The 15,230-nt window shown below is 46.5% G+C and overlaps 4 protein-coding genes across 4 annotated transcripts; 3 read left to right on the top strand and 1 right to left on the bottom strand.

Moving 5' to 3' along the window:
• Window positions 1-293: 293 nt before the first annotated feature.
• nkiras2 (NFKB inhibitor interacting Ras-like 2) lies at window positions 294-2,680 on the bottom strand. Its single transcript, XM_068749461.1, has 4 exons — window positions 2,641-2,680; window positions 2,095-2,217; window positions 1,464-1,705; window positions 294-1,370 (listed from the first exon to the last, which is right to left on the bottom strand). The coding sequence occupies exons 2-4, from the start codon at window positions 2,186-2,188 to the stop codon at window positions 1,128-1,130; spliced, it is 579 nt and encodes a 192-aa protein (XP_068605562.1). The 5' UTR covers window positions 2,189-2,217; window positions 2,641-2,680; the 3' UTR covers window positions 294-1,127.
• Window positions 2,681-2,701: 21 nt separating this feature from the next.
• dnajc7 (DnaJ (Hsp40) homolog, subfamily C, member 7) lies at window positions 2,702-7,657 on the top strand. The gene is made up of 14 exons (XM_068749460.1): window positions 2,702-2,784; window positions 3,522-3,610; window positions 3,718-3,842; window positions 4,261-4,374; window positions 4,669-4,743; window positions 4,825-4,943; window positions 5,043-5,196; window positions 5,316-5,480; window positions 5,583-5,674; window positions 5,824-5,897; window positions 5,989-6,135; window positions 6,255-6,407; window positions 6,514-6,576; window positions 6,676-7,657. The coding sequence occupies exons 1-14, from the start codon at window positions 2,720-2,722 to the stop codon at window positions 6,711-6,713; spliced, it is 1,473 nt and encodes a 490-aa protein (XP_068605561.1). The 5' UTR covers window positions 2,702-2,719; the 3' UTR covers window positions 6,714-7,657.
• Window positions 7,658-7,898: 241 nt separating this feature from the next.
• odad4 (outer dynein arm docking complex subunit 4) lies at window positions 7,899-10,596 on the top strand. The gene is made up of 11 exons (XM_068750323.1): window positions 7,899-8,024; window positions 8,128-8,259; window positions 8,363-8,516; window positions 8,609-8,670; window positions 8,812-8,962; window positions 9,043-9,267; window positions 9,374-9,581; window positions 9,662-9,748; window positions 9,882-10,078; window positions 10,180-10,280; window positions 10,370-10,596. Exons 1-11 carry the CDS (start codon window positions 7,899-7,901, stop codon window positions 10,394-10,396), a joined length of 1,470 nt encoding a protein of 489 aa, XP_068606424.1. The 3' UTR covers window positions 10,397-10,596.
• A 526-nt stretch (window positions 10,597-11,122) lies between these two features.
• On the top strand, window positions 11,123-14,757 carry cnp (2',3'-cyclic nucleotide 3' phosphodiesterase). The gene is made up of 4 exons (XM_068750144.1): window positions 11,123-11,174; window positions 11,880-13,324; window positions 13,397-13,524; window positions 13,606-14,757. The coding sequence occupies exons 2-4, from the start codon at window positions 11,917-11,919 to the stop codon at window positions 14,044-14,046; spliced, it is 1,977 nt and encodes a 658-aa protein (XP_068606245.1). The 5' UTR covers window positions 11,123-11,174; window positions 11,880-11,916; the 3' UTR covers window positions 14,047-14,757.
• The last annotated feature ends 473 nt before the right edge of the window (window positions 14,758-15,230 follow it).

Genomic DNA, 15,230 nt, shown 5'->3' with positions numbered 1-15,230 from the left:
TCATTTCATAAACGTTCCACTGGAGGCTTTTCTCGTTATCTTGCATTAACCTCTGCAGTCGACGTAAACGGAACCAGCGGGTCGTTTGACCCGGTTCTGTTTTCACCACCAAAACTTGATGGCTGTTAAAATAATTTTCCTTTTTGCTTATTGGATCAACCATGATAAAATAATTATTTATTTTCCTGTGGTCCACATTTACATCTAATTATGTTATTATAATTAAATATTTCATAATGATTATTTTAACAATGTCATACTTTTTAAAATGACTTTTTATTGATTTTCCAGGATTTTATAACATAAAAACGTTTTTTACAAAGTCAATTTTTATTCCATAATCTCGTTTTTCGTTAGAATGACTTGGTCCATTCTGCTGACCCGTTCTTTATAAGTTAATTAAGGTGTGCTTTATTTAATCATCTCCCCCCAAGGAGATTGTTTCCACCCATTTGCCATGTAGTTTGTCAAGATTACACTGAAGGTTTATGAAATTTGGTGGAAGGATGAGTTTTGGGTCATCAAGGACTTCATTAAATTTCTTTGTAGATCCAGGTAATAAAATCTGATCCTAAACGTGTTTTCATCGGAGCAGTCAGCACAGGGGGCAATCAGGATACGTGCTCCTTTGAATGCCATTCGATCAGAATCCACAGAAGGCAGCCTGCGGTGAGGAATATCATTTACTGCACACCAACAGGGAACACCAGCACTCTACATTTACACTGTAACAGATTCCCAGATTTACAAATGGCACAGAAACTTTACACAGTCAGGAATGTATCGGTAAAATCCCTTCCGTCTCCTTCCGCAACGTGAGATTCATGACCCAATGCGAGTCAGAAGCTAATGTAATGCAGCTAAATCGCTTCATTACACAGATACAGATACGAGCGTTACTTTTTAAATGATATGGAAACAAAAATCAGCTAGTACTTTATAAAAACGTCAAACATGGCTCTCACACCAACACCGACTGTTCTCTGTACGTAAATGTATACAATCATCCGGCCTTTTAACCGAACCAGCCGTCACTACCTCAATCCTTCATTGCATCACAATTGTTCCGTCGGTTCGCTTTTAATGCCCGTCTGTCCTCTTTGAGAATGAAATCGGTGTCCAATCCTTCAGCTGTCTGCGGACCCACTGCCCTTGTTCTTGTTGCGACTGAGCGGGAACGTGGACTTGCTCTGGGGCTGAGTCATTTTGCTGGCCAGGTAGACGAAGGGTTCGATCAGCGTGTGCCGATCCACGACCGACACCTCCCACAGACGGACCTTCTCGTTCTTGGCCCAGTTCTGAGCGATGTTAGAGTCCACTCTCCTCTCGTCCTGTTTGTCCAGCTTGTTACCGAGGACGACAATGGTCACCTGTGGATGAGGACCGTCGGGTTAGAATCACATCGGTGTAAGGAGATTCTCAAACAGAGGGTGCCGGAGCAGCTGGCTGGGCTCAGTCCACACCTCCTTCTTGTCTCTGTGACGGTCGATGTCCTTCTTGAGGGCCTCCATCCTCTTAAAGGACTCTTTACTGTCAATGCTGTAGACGAGAACAAAGCCATCTGCAAAAGTGTAATAATGTCGGGCGAACTCCATCCCATCCCGGAGTCCGCGGGTGTCGTAGAAACGGACCTGCTCTCGTGTGCCGCGGTCCGTTTCTATGGAGCCGATGTAGATGTCCTCCAGAGTCTCCATGGGTTCTGAACCTGCAAGCAGACAAACTAAATGTATTCTGCTTTGATACGGGTCTCATCTTTCCAACAAATTCCATGGAATTATGTTCTGACCAAGACATTTTGAATAAAAATCAGCTTGAAAGAATGGAGTCTGTATTTACAAAGTGAACTGCAACCAGTGACAGTCAGTCACTGTGTTAAAACAGATTTAACATGTATTACACTGTATTAAAATAACACACCTGGCTTATTCAAGTGCTACAACCAAATAATTACTATTTGGAGTTGTTGTTAGATCACATTAAATATGCAAGGCCAGGAATTACACAGAAATATACCTGTAACACGTACTTGTTGTATTCACAGCGCATCTATAGAACTCACTAATTAGTATTAGTATTATTAGTGAGAATAAGTACCTGCAACATGATTAGCATACAGCAGTTGCTCCAGTATAGCCGTTTTACCGACTGCAGCCTGGCCACAAACAACCACTTTACAGCTTTTGCCCATGACTCTCCGGGGTCAGAAAATACAGTTTCCTGAGAAGTCGGACAAACAGAAAACCTTTTTAATCAAGCAAGTGACGTCATTAGCAACACCATTAGCCTACAGCTAACCTAAGACTATAACGTAGCGTCGTCGTTAAAAAGATGGCAAGTTATTAAATGTTATCAACTCAGAATGAATTAATAGTAATGCGGTTGAAACATTACGGCAAGCTTTAGCTGAGATAGCATAAAAAGACTCTATACACCAAGAAAGGCGACGTGAACGTAAGCTCAGAGGTAGCTTAGCATTAGCATTTGAAAGAAAAACCGGGATATAGCGTGATGTCACACAGCTAACGTTAATTAAAGCAGACCAACACATCGTCATAAATGTAAAGTATTATTGGCTACCTGTGAGCAGATAAGTATTAGTATGCTAATCGTTTCAACTTGCAATCGAACCGCTTTGCTTACCAACCGAGGCGCTACTTCCTGTTTACAGTGTACGTAACAACTGCAGCATGTGGCCCCTCCCCTCTTCCTGGAAGGCAAAATGGCGACGGAGAACTGCGATGTGGACCCTGACATGGACATGCTAAGCGACGAAGAATTAGAAAGGTATCGAAATTGATGCCGTTTTGTTTTTTGTCAGTGGCTGGAAAATAACTGTAAAGGTGTTTCATATTGGCTCGCTTGCTAAAAGACCGCTGTCATGTTATTTTGCTCGTTGGACAATGAAAGCTAAGTATAGCACGCTACCGCTAACTGTTTAGCTAACGCCAAAAGCTGCCTTGCACCGTGTTTAGCAATGTCGTCCTCAGCTTGGATTATTTCGGGTGTTCTGGAAGGTTTCATTGAGACACACATCGTATGTGTTGATGTCTGTCTTTACGTTTTTGAGCGTAAAGGTTTTCGGGGAGCACCGCTTTTACTCGGGAGTGATATTCAAAGTATAACACTGAAGTGGAAGAACTAAGCTAGCTTTTTTTCTTGTTATTGATAGCGATCACACGCTGTGGTCGTGGTGTTAAAAGGAAAGGCGTCCCAAAAAAAGTCATGGCAGTCGCACACAGCATGGTGTCATATGTTCCTGGCTCTGCTTAGCCGAATAGCTACGTGTTTGATTGGTGTAGACACTTCTGCCCTGCTGGGTTGGCTTTGTCTATGTATAGCAAACTTAGGTCAGCAGGTCCTCTGCTGCAGGATGTCATTAGCAACTATGGAAATGATCTCTTGACACGATTTATGAACGTATCATTAAGCTTAAATGACGTAGACTAAGTCATCTGTGACATCCATCCACCCATTAGTAGTTCATGTACAGTCTATTTTCTTTCTGTCTTACTGCAACACAGGGACGCGGAGGGATTCAAAGAGCAAGGCAACGCCTTTTATATCCAGAAGGATTATGCCGAAGCGTTCAATTACTACACCAAGGCCATAGGTAATACCCTCAGTAGTGCTGCTGGTCTACGTGTCATCGCATTGTGATGACGGAGCGTTTGAATGCATCTTGTTCTTGATAAGATATCAGCACTTTATCTTTTACAGACATGTGTCCGAGGAATGCAAGTTACTATGGAAACCGTGCAGCTACGTTAATGATGCTGTGTAGGCACAGAGAGGCATTAGAAGATTCCCAACAAGCTGTACGGCTAGATGACTCATTCATGAAGGCAAGTAGCCGGAAGGGTCATTGTATTTGTTTTTTGTTTTTTTGTTGCTCTGCTTGAATATTATTTTATATTTTCATTTCTGAATCGCATTTTGTCCACTGACCATCTGCCGTTCCTATTGTTTTCCATATTTTCATCTTCAGACTAGCAGTAATGTGCTTATTTAACACGAGTGCTATTTTTATTCATGTAAATAATGCAAATATTAACAGTTAGACTTTGTACTCTCTATTCTATTCATCTGACTTGTGTTCATTATGGCTCGACGCCCAACTATTGGTGCGTGTCTGAATTGGAGGTATTGCGAGCTCGCTGTGGTTCATGTTTTAGGGCGCGGTGCCCGCTCGGTTCCTGGAATGGTGGGGACTGAGGGATGTAAATGGCTTCCGTTGGTGAACTGGAAGTGTTTTTCCCACAGGGCCATTTGCGAGAGGGGAAGTGCCACCTGTCCCTCGGCAATGCTATGGCTGCCAGCCGCTGCTTCCAGAGGGTTCTGGAGCTGGAGTCAGACAGCAGCCAGGCCCAGCAGGAGGTGAGTCATTTGAGGGTTGACAGGGAATGACCTTAGAACTTTGACAGGATTATCTGACATTGGATAAGCTTTGACCAAACAACTGTAAATGAAGTGAATAAGTCTGGTACTTAGCGCTTTAAGAGGAGATGATCTGGCCATTCTTAATGAGGCTATTCACATAAGCGCTGCTGTTTGGATTGACCTGGTTAGCGAAGAGCTAAGAGAACCACAGAAAATCCCAGTCAGTGCTGGCTGGAAGGAAGACGTCGACTCCTGCGCAATGTCGCTGAATTCCACACATTCCTTTGTCAGCTGAGGAATTCTGAATCCATCCTCGAGTATGAGAAAATGGCCGAGATCGGGTTCGAGAAGCGAGACTTCAGGATGGTGAGACATGTCGCTTAACTTCACTTTGTCATTTGTGCTGTGTGTCGCCGTGGACCAACCGCTGACTGTTGTTGCCTCTAGGTTGTTTTCTGCATGGATCGGGCCTTGGAGTCCGCCCCAGCCTGCCACCGGTTCAAGATACTGAAGGCGGAGTGCTTAGCGCTGCTGGGACGCTACCCAGAGGCCCAGTCAGTGGCCAGGTAGGACGAGGCGTTGGACAGGGGCTGACGGCGCCTCATAAAGGCAGAGCACACTGATCGGAATGTCAAAAGCGACGACTGAACTGTTCTTATCTTTAGCGATATCCTGCGAATGGACGCGACTAATGCCGATGCGCTCTATGTCCGGGGGGTGTGTCTGTATTACGAGGACTGCATCGACAAGGCTGTCCAGTTCTTCGTCCAGGCCCTGCGCATGGCCCCCGATCACGACAAAGCTCGGCTCGCATGCAGAGTGAGTCGTCAAGCAGACGATGAAGTTCAGAAAGCCCAACGTTGTGGTCTCTCCTCCTCCGTTTTAATGCGCGTTCGAGGATTAGCTTGTTTGAGGATCGTGTCTTATCGTCTTCCCAGAATGCCAAAGCACTGAAGGCCAAGAAGGAGGAGGGGAACAAGGCGTTCAAGGAGGGAAGCTTCGAGGCGGCCTATGAACTGTACTCTGAGGCGCTAACAATAGACCCCAACAACATCAAGACGAATGCCAAGCTGTACTGTAACAGGGCCACCGTCGGCTCCAAGGTGAGGTGTCTTCGCCGGCATCCAGAGAACGCGGTCGCCACTCGTCTCCGTCTGTCGCCACTTTGAGGCCACACTTCATTTTTTGTTCTCCTCCTTCGAAAGCTGAAGAAACTAGAACAGGCAATTGACGACTGCACAAAGGCGATTAAGCTGGACGAGACCTACATCAAGGCCTATTTACGGAGAGCGCAGTGGTACGTATGGCTTCTCGTCGAGGCGCAAAGGCACCGCCCCCCCACCCCCCTCCGCTCCAAAAAGTGTGGGACTCCACAGCCATTGTAGCTTTCTAGATTGTGTGCTGTCTTTGCTCTTTGACCGTGGCTTCGTGCGTGTTCTGCTGCAGCTACATGGACACGGAGCAGTACGAGGAGGCGGTGAGAGACTACGAGAAGGTTTACCAGACAGAGAAGACGAAAGGTCCGAGTCAAACTCCTCCGCTGTGCCTGAGCTGGCGAAGCTTCTTCTTCATTTTTAAGCTGTTTTGTCTTTTTTTTTTTTTTTTTTCTAGAACATAAACACTTCCTGAAAAATGCTCAGCTGGAGTTGAAGAAAAGCAAACGGAAAGATTACTACAAAGTGCTTGGGGTGAATAAGAACGCCACGGAGGATGAGATCAAGAAGGCGTACCGCAAACGGGCTCTTTTACACCACCCAGGTTTTTCTACATTTTATTCCCTTTCGTGCTGCAGTTGGTCGCAGGTTTCCCTCAGCCCCGAGTGACCTTTGTCGTGTTTTTTTTCGTGGCGCTTGCCCCCCCCCCCTTCTTCTCTTCAGACCGCCACAGCGGAGCGAGCCCGGAGTTGCAGAAGGAGGAGGAGAAGAAGTTCAAGGAGGTGGGCGAGGCTTTCAGCGTGCTTTCAGACGCCAAGAAGAAGTCTCGCTACGACAGCGGCCAGGATCTGGAGGACGAGGGCATGAACATGGGAGGTGAGCGCCCCCGGGTCGGCGGCGCCTCGGGCCTCGCCATCAAACGGTTGTCGTGTTTCTGCTGACAAGCTCTTTGCTGATCTTGATTGTTTTCTTTCTCCCTCAGATTTTGATGCCAACAACATTTTCAAAGCGTTCTTCGGGGGCCCTGGGGGCTTTAGCTTTGAAGGTAATTCATCTTCCTCACGTGAGAAATGCCCCTTCATTCCCGCTTTGAGAACACGTCAGTTATTGACTCGCTTTTTGGTTGTGGTTGTTGTTTTCCCAGCATCCGGACCAGGAAATTTCTTCTTCCAGTTTGGTTAACTGGAGGATTCGTCGACCTAAACAGTTACTGCATCAGGACTTTTCAAGAACGTCAACCCCCACTCCATGTTTGACTGATTGCGAGTCTGTGCCATTGAATGCAACCCGATTACGACATGCGATGATTTAAAGCCTGTATAGCGAGGACGCCACGACGACTCGGGCCGACTTTAGAGGGTCACTACGCTTGGATTTGGTTTCTTCCTTCCTGCGTAAAAGAAGGACAAAATCAAATCCTAATTGACGGAAGGAATTCAATGGAGTTTTAAAAACCCGTTACCAACCACGGTCCAAATAGTCCCTCGGTTCCTGAGATAAGAGCGATTGCGTCGCTATTATAGCAGCTCGAAGGAACCGACTGTCGGCTGCTAGAAACCCGCCTCCTTGTAAGAATCACTTGAGACAGCTGGAGCCTCGTCATACACGCAGTACAGCTGAAGCACACTTGAAAGATAACAGTGGAGACAGCTGTTCTGGATTTGTTGCCAGCGAGCCCCCCCCCCCTCATGTCAGCACAGGTTTTATGTTTAAAGTCGCCATTCACAGATTGCTGCAGTGTACATTTTACTGGAATGTAAAGTGTTGTGTTGATAGTTACTATTTTTGTTTTTTTGCATTTTATAATTTTGATATGTATATTTATTGTACATTTGCTGCTTGACAAAACCATCTTTTAACCAGGAAGACGTCTGCTTGTAATGCAAATGGTCTAATTTTTCACAGGTAGGAATTGAATGCGTTTTGCTGTTGTGGAAGGAAAGGCATTGTGTGATCATGGGAATCTGATCATGTTTAATGTTCCCGAGGGTGCTCTCTTGGTGCACTTGATGAAGAAAAGTGTTCTCGTCTTTGTTTTCATTATATCTTTTTGCCATTTCTGTGAAGCTGAACACTCTTTAGCCTTGAATTCTACCAGCCGTGTCAATAAAGTTGGACTCCTGGGCTTCCCGTCGTTTTTTGCTTTGTTTTTATAACTGTTGTGAATATTAATATTTTTAATGAGCAGTTTTTAAACCTATAAATACGTATTGCTAAGATAAACCATTCAATTTCGGTCGTACAGTTTGTATTACACTGGGCGACCAGTAGATGGTGCTGGTTCCCTCTTAAGTTTGTTAGTGGGGTTGCTAGGACGACCGAGCTTCCGGTTTGAGCTCTCTGTTTCAACATTAAGTTGAAGTTAAGATGTCAGACGCAGACGGAGATCACGACCGCAAGAGTTCAAAGGTCGTATTCTCCACGCTAGTGGCCAACGGGGATTGGCTGTACATGAAAGGAGAGTACAAAAAGGCCATAGAGAACTATGCATCGGTGAGTAGTGAGCTAATGCTAGCTAGGCTGGCTAGGCTAATGGGGGTGGCGCCCCGCTGCTGTGTGGATGTATGACAGCAGGAATGTCCGGGGCTTTGTTTAGGCCCTGACTTTGAAGCCTGGTGATAGAACCTGCCTTGTCGGCCGATCCAAAAGTTATCTGAAGACGGGTCAGTCTGAGAACGCTCTGAGAGATGCCGAAGCCTCACTCGAGGAAGACGCCACATATTTCGAGGTAAATAAGTTCTAGAAATGTCCACCTGAGGGGATGTAAAAAAAAAAAAATGACACAGCCAGTGAAAATTTGGGAGAATGTTTATTTTCTTGCCATCATTCAGGGGTTGTACCGGAAGGCGGAGGCGCTGTACCACATGGGGGAATTCGAATTTGCTCTGGTGTTTTACCACAGAGGACAGAAGCTTCGCCCACAAGTACAGGAGTTCAGACTGGGAATCCAGAAAGCACAGGAGGCCATAGAAAGCTCTGTTGGAAGTGAGGCAGTCAAAACAGTTCGGTGAATTGAACTAGTCTCCTCCTGACAAAAAAAAAAAAATCAAAATTTCTTATTCTCTGACGCATTTTAGGTCCTTCCTCTGTCAAACTGAAGATTAAGGGTGACCTATCTTTTCTCCAAAAAGAAGAGGAGGTGCGTCTTTGCTGTGTGTCCAATGACGAACCTTTAAATTAAACGCGTTCCGATAGATCTGCTATGAAAAGAACTGCTCTCAGCAGAGGATCGCTTTCCTAATGACTATTTATTTATTGTTGTGTCGTCCTGAATGAAAAGAGGGTTCAGCCAATCACTGCTATTCAACGTTTGACGAAGGAGAAAGACGAGCAGCCCCAGAAGACTCCTAAGAGGAAGATGACAACCAAACAGATGTTGGGAGAGTTTTACAGTGACAAGAAATACTTGGAAAACCTGCTCAAAGACGAAGGTACGATGTTATTTCACCTCCAATCATATGCTACACTTTTAAAACCGTAACATGTGAAATTGTCACACATTGATGTGCAGATTTGGTCAAAGGTAAGATGAAGGGTGGCGAGCAGCTGCAGGACGTCATTCACGGCTGCCTCTCGTACCTGGACGCTTGCACGGAGTTACGGAGCCAGGAGAAACCTGTCCGTGCGCGGAAACACGGTCGCAAGCTGACGCAGAGAAAACGCAGCAAGGGCCGTCGTAACGCTCCCTGTGGCCCGGGGCCGTTTCTGCTGAGGAGCCTGGACGACATCGACGCAGGCGAGGAAGCTTTTTTTCTGGCTGAAGTCCTCTCGCTTCTCGCTTCTCGATTGTCTTTTCTTTCTTCTTCTTTTTTCTAGCCCTAATAGCACTTCTGCTATCTTAGAGTTAACATCTGGCAATGCGGAAGAGAGTCTCAAGAAGGCGGAAGATGTGATGAAGATGGTGCAGGAATGGTCGGAGGAAGAGGTGCCGAACAAAAACGAGGTTTTGGGCAGCCTGCACAGTTGTATGGGGAACGCTTTGATCGACTTGGGGGACATGGACCAAGCGTTGCACCATCACCAGAAAGACTTGGAGTTGGCTCAACAAAGGTGAGAATGTCAAGAGGTCGCTCTGAAGCGGTCGGTCTTTTACAAGACAATGGATAAAGTGTCCAGTAATGTGTCAACAGCAAAGACCCAGATGAAATGTCTCGAGCTCTGGACAACATCGGACGGGTCTATGCCCAAATCGGCCAGTTCTCTCAGGCCATTGAGTCGTAAGTACAAAATAAAATGGCAAATGTAGCATGTAATATATCATAGTAGCATTGTGAAAGAACTCCAAAATAAAGGCACCAACCTCGTATGTGGAAGACGAGTCTGGAGATTGGCTGTTACTTTGTCTTCCAGCTGGGAGAAGAAGATTCCCTTGATCCGTGGCGGTCTGGAGAAGACGTGGTTGTTTCATGAGATCGGTCGGTGTTGCCTGGAGCTCGGTCGCCCCGAACAAGCCCGAGGCTACGGCGTCCGCTCGGCCGCCGCCGCCGATGCCATCGGCGATGAAAAATGGCAGATAAATGCTAACGTGTTGGTGGCACAAGCAGAGAGTAAATATTTTTGGGTTGTTTAATGCTTAAGAATGTAATTTTTAAAGACTTTCCTGTGATATTTGCTTGGTATTTTTCTTTTTCCCTTCTGTTTAACTTAGTGAAACTTGGAAATGTTGAATCCTGCGTGTCCCACTTTGAGAAAGCCCTGTCCTGTTCCAAGCTGCAGGAGGATGAGGATGCAATGAAGGCCATTCAGAAGGTTCCCTCCCTGTTTTTAGATGCCTTAATCTGTTGTTTGTATACATTTAAAACCATTTATAATCTTGATATTTGTTATCCTGTTTTTAGGCTCTTGACGAGGCAAAGCAGAAGTGAAGATGTCTGTGGTCGACATCTGCGGTGGAACCAACCAAGTCATGTCAATCAACTGACAAGCTGAAATAGTTATTAAAGAATTGCAACAACTTGTTTTTTTCTTTGTGGTTGAGCCTAAGGTGGGTGCGTCTTGACTGAAATGTGTTTTTAATTCTCATATTAACTGAAATTTAGCATGAACTCAAAAATAAATGATGTGAGAAACCATTAATCTTGTGAAGCACAGACACATTTATGACTGTATAGGTGTACATGAAACACAGTTAAGACAAATGGTGTTTAAAAAATGAAGACATGAAAATGAATTAGACATGAGTAATTGTCATTAATTGAGATATAATTTGGGAACAGTAAAAAAAGATTTCTTACTAAAGCTAAGAACACAGTTAACCCACCCTTACATTAACGCCGGCGGAAATTATATGTTTGTAATCTTAAAATGTCTATTTTCAAAGCGTTTTAGTTTCTATATCATGAATTCGGATAAACAATTGTCACCGTATTTCGCTTTGATACAGCTTCCAAGTTTATAAGTTGTAACAATTCTCTTTCAAAAAAATATAGTTAGAAAAACCCAAATGTATGAAACGTTAAATAGTATTTTTCGTCTCAGTAAATCGTCTTCCGGTCGCGTCCTTCCGGTCTCCAGGGGCGTGTCTGTGGCCACGCCCCGTTTCTCGCGTTTCGCTTGTCTGAAGTCAGATTGCCTTGTCATTGTATTGAGAGTTCGGCGCGTGCGATAGACGCGTCACGGACCGCTCCGCTGCAACCTTAGCCGGTAAGTCTTCCGACGTACTTCGCTGCATCCATATCTATTTCCTTTACACGTGCAACCTAAAAGAAGTTCCAACGATCACGTTAAGTGACTTTTACCCGTCGAAAAACCCGGAAAACTCGTTCAAACGCGCCGCTTTGAGCTCTTTGTAGCCTAGCCAAGAATCAGAGACTGTGTGGCGTGCTAACGCTAGGTCCACGCCCCTCCCTCACACCGAACCGTTAACGTCCGAATTCGGTGAAGAACAACGCATGAACGTGACATTCCATTTAATACTATATTTATTATTTAAGTAAATATGTTTTATCTTTGGTACAAACTTTAAAAAATGGGCTTTGAATGAGCTTGTCTGCCTCTACCGAGCTGAAAGCAGCGGAACGCGTTCGAGGTTGTTTCCCCTTTTTTTTGAATCCTTTGTGTTTCGCTCATCTGTAGCGTGTCTGTCTTTGCTAACTTCCGGTTTATTTTCCTTTCAGTTTCGTAATAAATGTTATCGCGCTAAATTCGCTTTCTAAACCAACACGGGTCCGTTTAAATCCTTTTTTGTTTTCGATTTTATGTAGAAATCAGTTGCAGCACAGAACCAAACTTGTTTTTATCGATGCTGGCGTATTTCGCTTTTTACAGCAGATGCTTTGGATGCATCTTGAGATTTCACAAATTCAGACTAAACAAACTATACATTTGTTTTTGTGTTTTTGGTAAAAGGTACAAAGTGTGTGTCGATTCCGACTTTAAGCCAAACATGGATTCGTCAGCTTCTCCGCAGCCAGAGGACACGGTAATGGAAAAAGAGGCCGTGTCAGAATTGCAGATGCCAGAAGAACCCACAGAGAATGTGGAGCCGCCGGCTGTCGGGGAGGCGGCGGAGCGTATTGAGCTAAAAGTTCCGTTGACGGATGTGAACGTAGCTCTAACGGCGTCTGTGGAAAACGAGGAAGTCTTGCCCATGGAGAAGTCCGAAATGGAGTCGGTGCCTGACGTGGTGGCACCGCCAGAACCGGACGAGTCACCTGAAAAGATCCCTGACCCAGTTGCAGCTTTAGATGCCGAGCCAGAAAACATCCAGCCTGAACGGCAGGACGTGCCGCGGAATGAACCAGAACCTTTGACGGTTCAGTCACCTCTGGCCGAGAGCGCCCCTGAACCGGTGCCAGCGAAATCGCCAGAATCTGTCCCTGAAGCTGAACTGCCAAAGCAAACATCGCCAGAACCAGCGGCGCCGGCGGACGCGCAGCCGCCCAGCCGAGAGCAGGGATCCGAGCAGGTGGCAACTGGAGCGGAATTACCGACTGCGATGAGCACCGAGGTGGAAGAAATGTCCAAAAAAGAGGTCACTGGGAATGTCGCGGCTGAACCTGCAGCGGAGGGGAGAGAGGAGAAACCACTGGACGAAGGAAGTCTCGGGGAAAGTGTTTCGGTTTCCCCGGCTTTAGTTGAAACGGTGCAACCTGCAGAGGACGAGAAGGAAGCCGACCCAGAGAAACCGGTCGAGTCTGCTGCTGTACAGGAAGCGCCAGAGTGCGACGCTGCGGATGTGGAGCCTGCATCGGGATCCCTTTCTTTTGCCATCCTGGAGCAAGAACGAACCAGAGACGCCCTGCGAACATCCCGCACCCTCATCGTCCTCCGAGGCCTTCCTGGAAGCGGCAAAAGCTTTCTGGCCAACGCCATAACCGACGCCTTTAAAGACCAGTGCGCCGTCATCTGCGCCGACAACCACGGCGTGGTACCGGAGGACCCGGAGTCGTCCGTGGATGGATACATCTCTCTGGATGAGGCTGTGGTGTCCCGCTGCAGTAGCGGGGGTGGGGCGGCGTCTTCTCTGCTGCTGGTGGTGGACGACACCAACCACACCCAGGATCGGCTGGCCCGGCTCGGGGAGATCGCAGAGCTGCACCGTCTGGTTCCCATCTACCTGGAGCCGTGCACCGAGTGGAGCAGAGACGTAGCTCAGCTCACCACGAAGAGCAAGCGTGGACTGGAGGAGGCCCAGCTGGAAGCCATGAGGGGTCAGCTGGAGGAAATGTCCCTTCCTCTTTTCTTTGGCTGGTTTCTTCTGTCCCCCGTCCAGGACAAAGTTAGGTGCACATCGATGGACTTCCTGAAAACTCTGGACACGCTGGAGGCCTTCAAGAAACATCTTATTGACTGTGAGTATATTTAAAGTTGTTTTTAATTCGTGCGTATTGCATCGTGCTCCTGGTGTCTCTTTCTGTTTGCAGTCACCGGCAAAGCGGAGAAAGAGGTGGATCTGGAGCAGTACTTCAAAGCCAAAGGGAGCCTCCATTGCACCGTGAAGTACCTGGACTACGGAAAAGCAGAAGGGGCCAAACAGTATGCCCAGAACCCCGTAAGCGCTCTGACTGGTTTGTTTTCGTCCAAACGCATTTATAGATGATGTTTATTCATCGGTTGGTCTTTGGCTCTCCAGATCGTCAAAGAATCCTACGGTTCCGTTTCTGAGCTGTCGCTGGTCGCTCTCTTCGTCACTCCTCGCACCGTCGGTGCCAGAGTGTCCCTGTCCGAGGAGCAGCTGCTGCTGTGGCCAGCCGAAGACGAAAAGTCCGGAGAGCCCCCGGCCCCCCTGCCTCTGGGAAGTCGTGCCCACGTCACTCTGGGATGCGCAGACGGCGTCGAGCCGGTTCAAACGGGTCTGGATCTGCTCGAAATCCTGGCCTTGCAGCAGGGAGGCCAGCAGGGGGAGCTGGTTGAAGAAATGGGCCTGGGCTCGCTGACCTACTATGGTGAAGGAAGGTGGCTGCTCGGCCTCAGGGAGCCCATCTGCGCCCCCGCTGCCTTCTCCAGTTTTTACGGGCACAAGGAGGTCGCGCCAACCAAGAAGAAAAAGAAGCCGAAGTGCAGCATCCTGTAAAGGGCGAGCGTGGAGATGTGTGGCCAGCACGACCGGTGAATTAATTCAATTGTTAGGCTTAATTGTTCAAGGATTGTGTGTTTGTGAAGTGTTTAGGGTCTTGGATAAAACCACCCTAAATCCACAAGCTGTGTGCCTTTTCTTTTTACTGTTTATTTGCACCACATCCCAAGATGCCTTTAAATCCGGTTCGACATGTTGTTGGTTCATGTTCATATGTCGGTGTTAGCGTCGTAGGGCCTGGCCATCTTAGACTAATGTAGCGTAGCCGCCCTCCACAGCGCCACAATAATACACATTAGATTTCTGTACTCGGTAGGTAGACGTAAACACCTCGGTACTTTCAGTGCATGCACGGCCAGTTCAGGCGTTGTGTGTTAGAATGAGTGCCGTTTATAGAGGTCGTTCCTTTTGCATTGAGCGTAGTTTGAGAAAGGAGAATACTAATGAATTGTTTCTGCAGCTTGCACTTGGTAATTATTAAATGCTGTGAATTAAAGTCCATGTTTTGCAATCTTTTCTACTGTGCGCGACTGCATCATTGATCCTTTTTATCCCCTTTGAAAGCCACTAAATGTATTGATTTCTTTCTTGTATGTTCCAACTGAAATGTTTGAAGGGCAAGTTCTAACTTTGTGTCGCTCTTGTGAATCACTATTTTTGCACTTGTTTTTGTACACTTTAATAAAAAGAGCATGCTTTGCACCAGTAGAGAGTGTTTGTGTCTTGATCAAACGGTTTGGCAACTTGCACCCACGGAGATAAGGAGAGCAGGAGCTGGTCGTTTTCTCACAGCCTGCGGTTCGGTTGGCTTGTCAGGAATTCTTGTTTATAATTGTGTAATTTTGGTTTATGACAAGCTTAATATTGAGAAAGTTGTTTCATTCTATTAAAGATGTCTATGTAATTGAGATATAATTAACATTTAATTTAATATTAATTTCCTCAAGCTAAAATAACTGTTTCCGGTCCGGGGCGGGTGAAAAGCCGTGTTTTGGCTTCTCATTGGTTCACGTACAGACAAGGAACTATGTCAACCAATCACGACCGGCCGCCGCTAATTGTGGCGTGTTTGTGTGAACATGAGACGTTCAGGGCTCCCAGGGATCTTTAACGTTGATTAAAATTCAATAATACAGAAAATCAAAATCAAACGCTTTAAATCGAAGAGATTACAAGCGGTC

Source organism: Brachionichthys hirsutus, chromosome 16 (assembly GCF_040956055.1).
Source record: "Brachionichthys hirsutus isolate HB-005 chromosome 16, CSIRO-AGI_Bhir_v1, whole genome shotgun sequence".
Taxonomy (NCBI): Eukaryota; Metazoa; Chordata; class Actinopteri; order Lophiiformes; family Brachionichthyidae; genus Brachionichthys; species Brachionichthys hirsutus.
The sequence above is the reverse complement of the archived record's forward strand: the minus strand, read 5'-3'. Positions and strand labels throughout refer to the sequence as shown.

Excerpts from the sequence above, each read along its gene's own strand:
- nkiras2 (XM_068749461.1), bottom strand. The coding sequence starts at position 2,188 with ATGGGCAAAAGCTGTAAAGTGGTTGTTTGTGGCCAGGCTGCAGTCGGT. Across the intron at positions 1,706-2,094 it reads GTATGCTAATCATGTTGCAG|GTTCAGAACCCATGGAGACT; the intron begins GTACTTATTCTC and ends GTCTGCTTGCAG. Across the intron at positions 1,371-1,463 it reads GTCACAGAGACAAGAAGGAG|GTGACCATTGTCGTCCTCGG; the intron begins GTGTGGACTGAG and ends CCTCATCCACAG.
- dnajc7 (XM_068749460.1), top strand. The coding sequence starts at position 2,720 with ATGGCGACGGAGAACTGCGATGTGGACCCTGACATGGACATGCTAAGC. Across the intron at positions 5,197-5,315 it reads AAGCTCGGCTCGCATGCAGA|AATGCCAAAGCACTGAAGGC; the intron begins GTGAGTCGTCAA and ends TCGTCTTCCCAG. Across the intron at positions 6,136-6,254 it reads GGCTCTTTTACACCACCCAG|ACCGCCACAGCGGAGCGAGC; the intron begins GTTTTTCTACAT and ends TCTTCTCTTCAG.
- odad4 (XM_068750323.1), top strand. The coding sequence starts at position 7,899 with ATGTCAGACGCAGACGGAGATCACGACCGCAAGAGTTCAAAGGTCGTA. Across the intron at positions 8,963-9,042 it reads AAACCTGCTCAAAGACGAAG|ATTTGGTCAAAGGTAAGATG; the intron begins GTACGATGTTAT and ends ATTGATGTGCAG. Across the intron at positions 9,749-9,881 it reads TTCTCTCAGGCCATTGAGTC|CTGGGAGAAGAAGATTCCCT; the intron begins GTAAGTACAAAA and ends TTTGTCTTCCAG.
- cnp (XM_068750144.1), top strand. The coding sequence starts at position 11,917 with ATGGATTCGTCAGCTTCTCCGCAGCCAGAGGACACGGTAATGGAAAAA. Across the intron at positions 13,325-13,396 it reads CAAGAAACATCTTATTGACT|TCACCGGCAAAGCGGAGAAA; the intron begins GTGAGTATATTT and ends TTCTGTTTGCAG. Across the intron at positions 13,525-13,605 it reads AACAGTATGCCCAGAACCCC|ATCGTCAAAGAATCCTACGG; the intron begins GTAAGCGCTCTG and ends TTGGCTCTCCAG.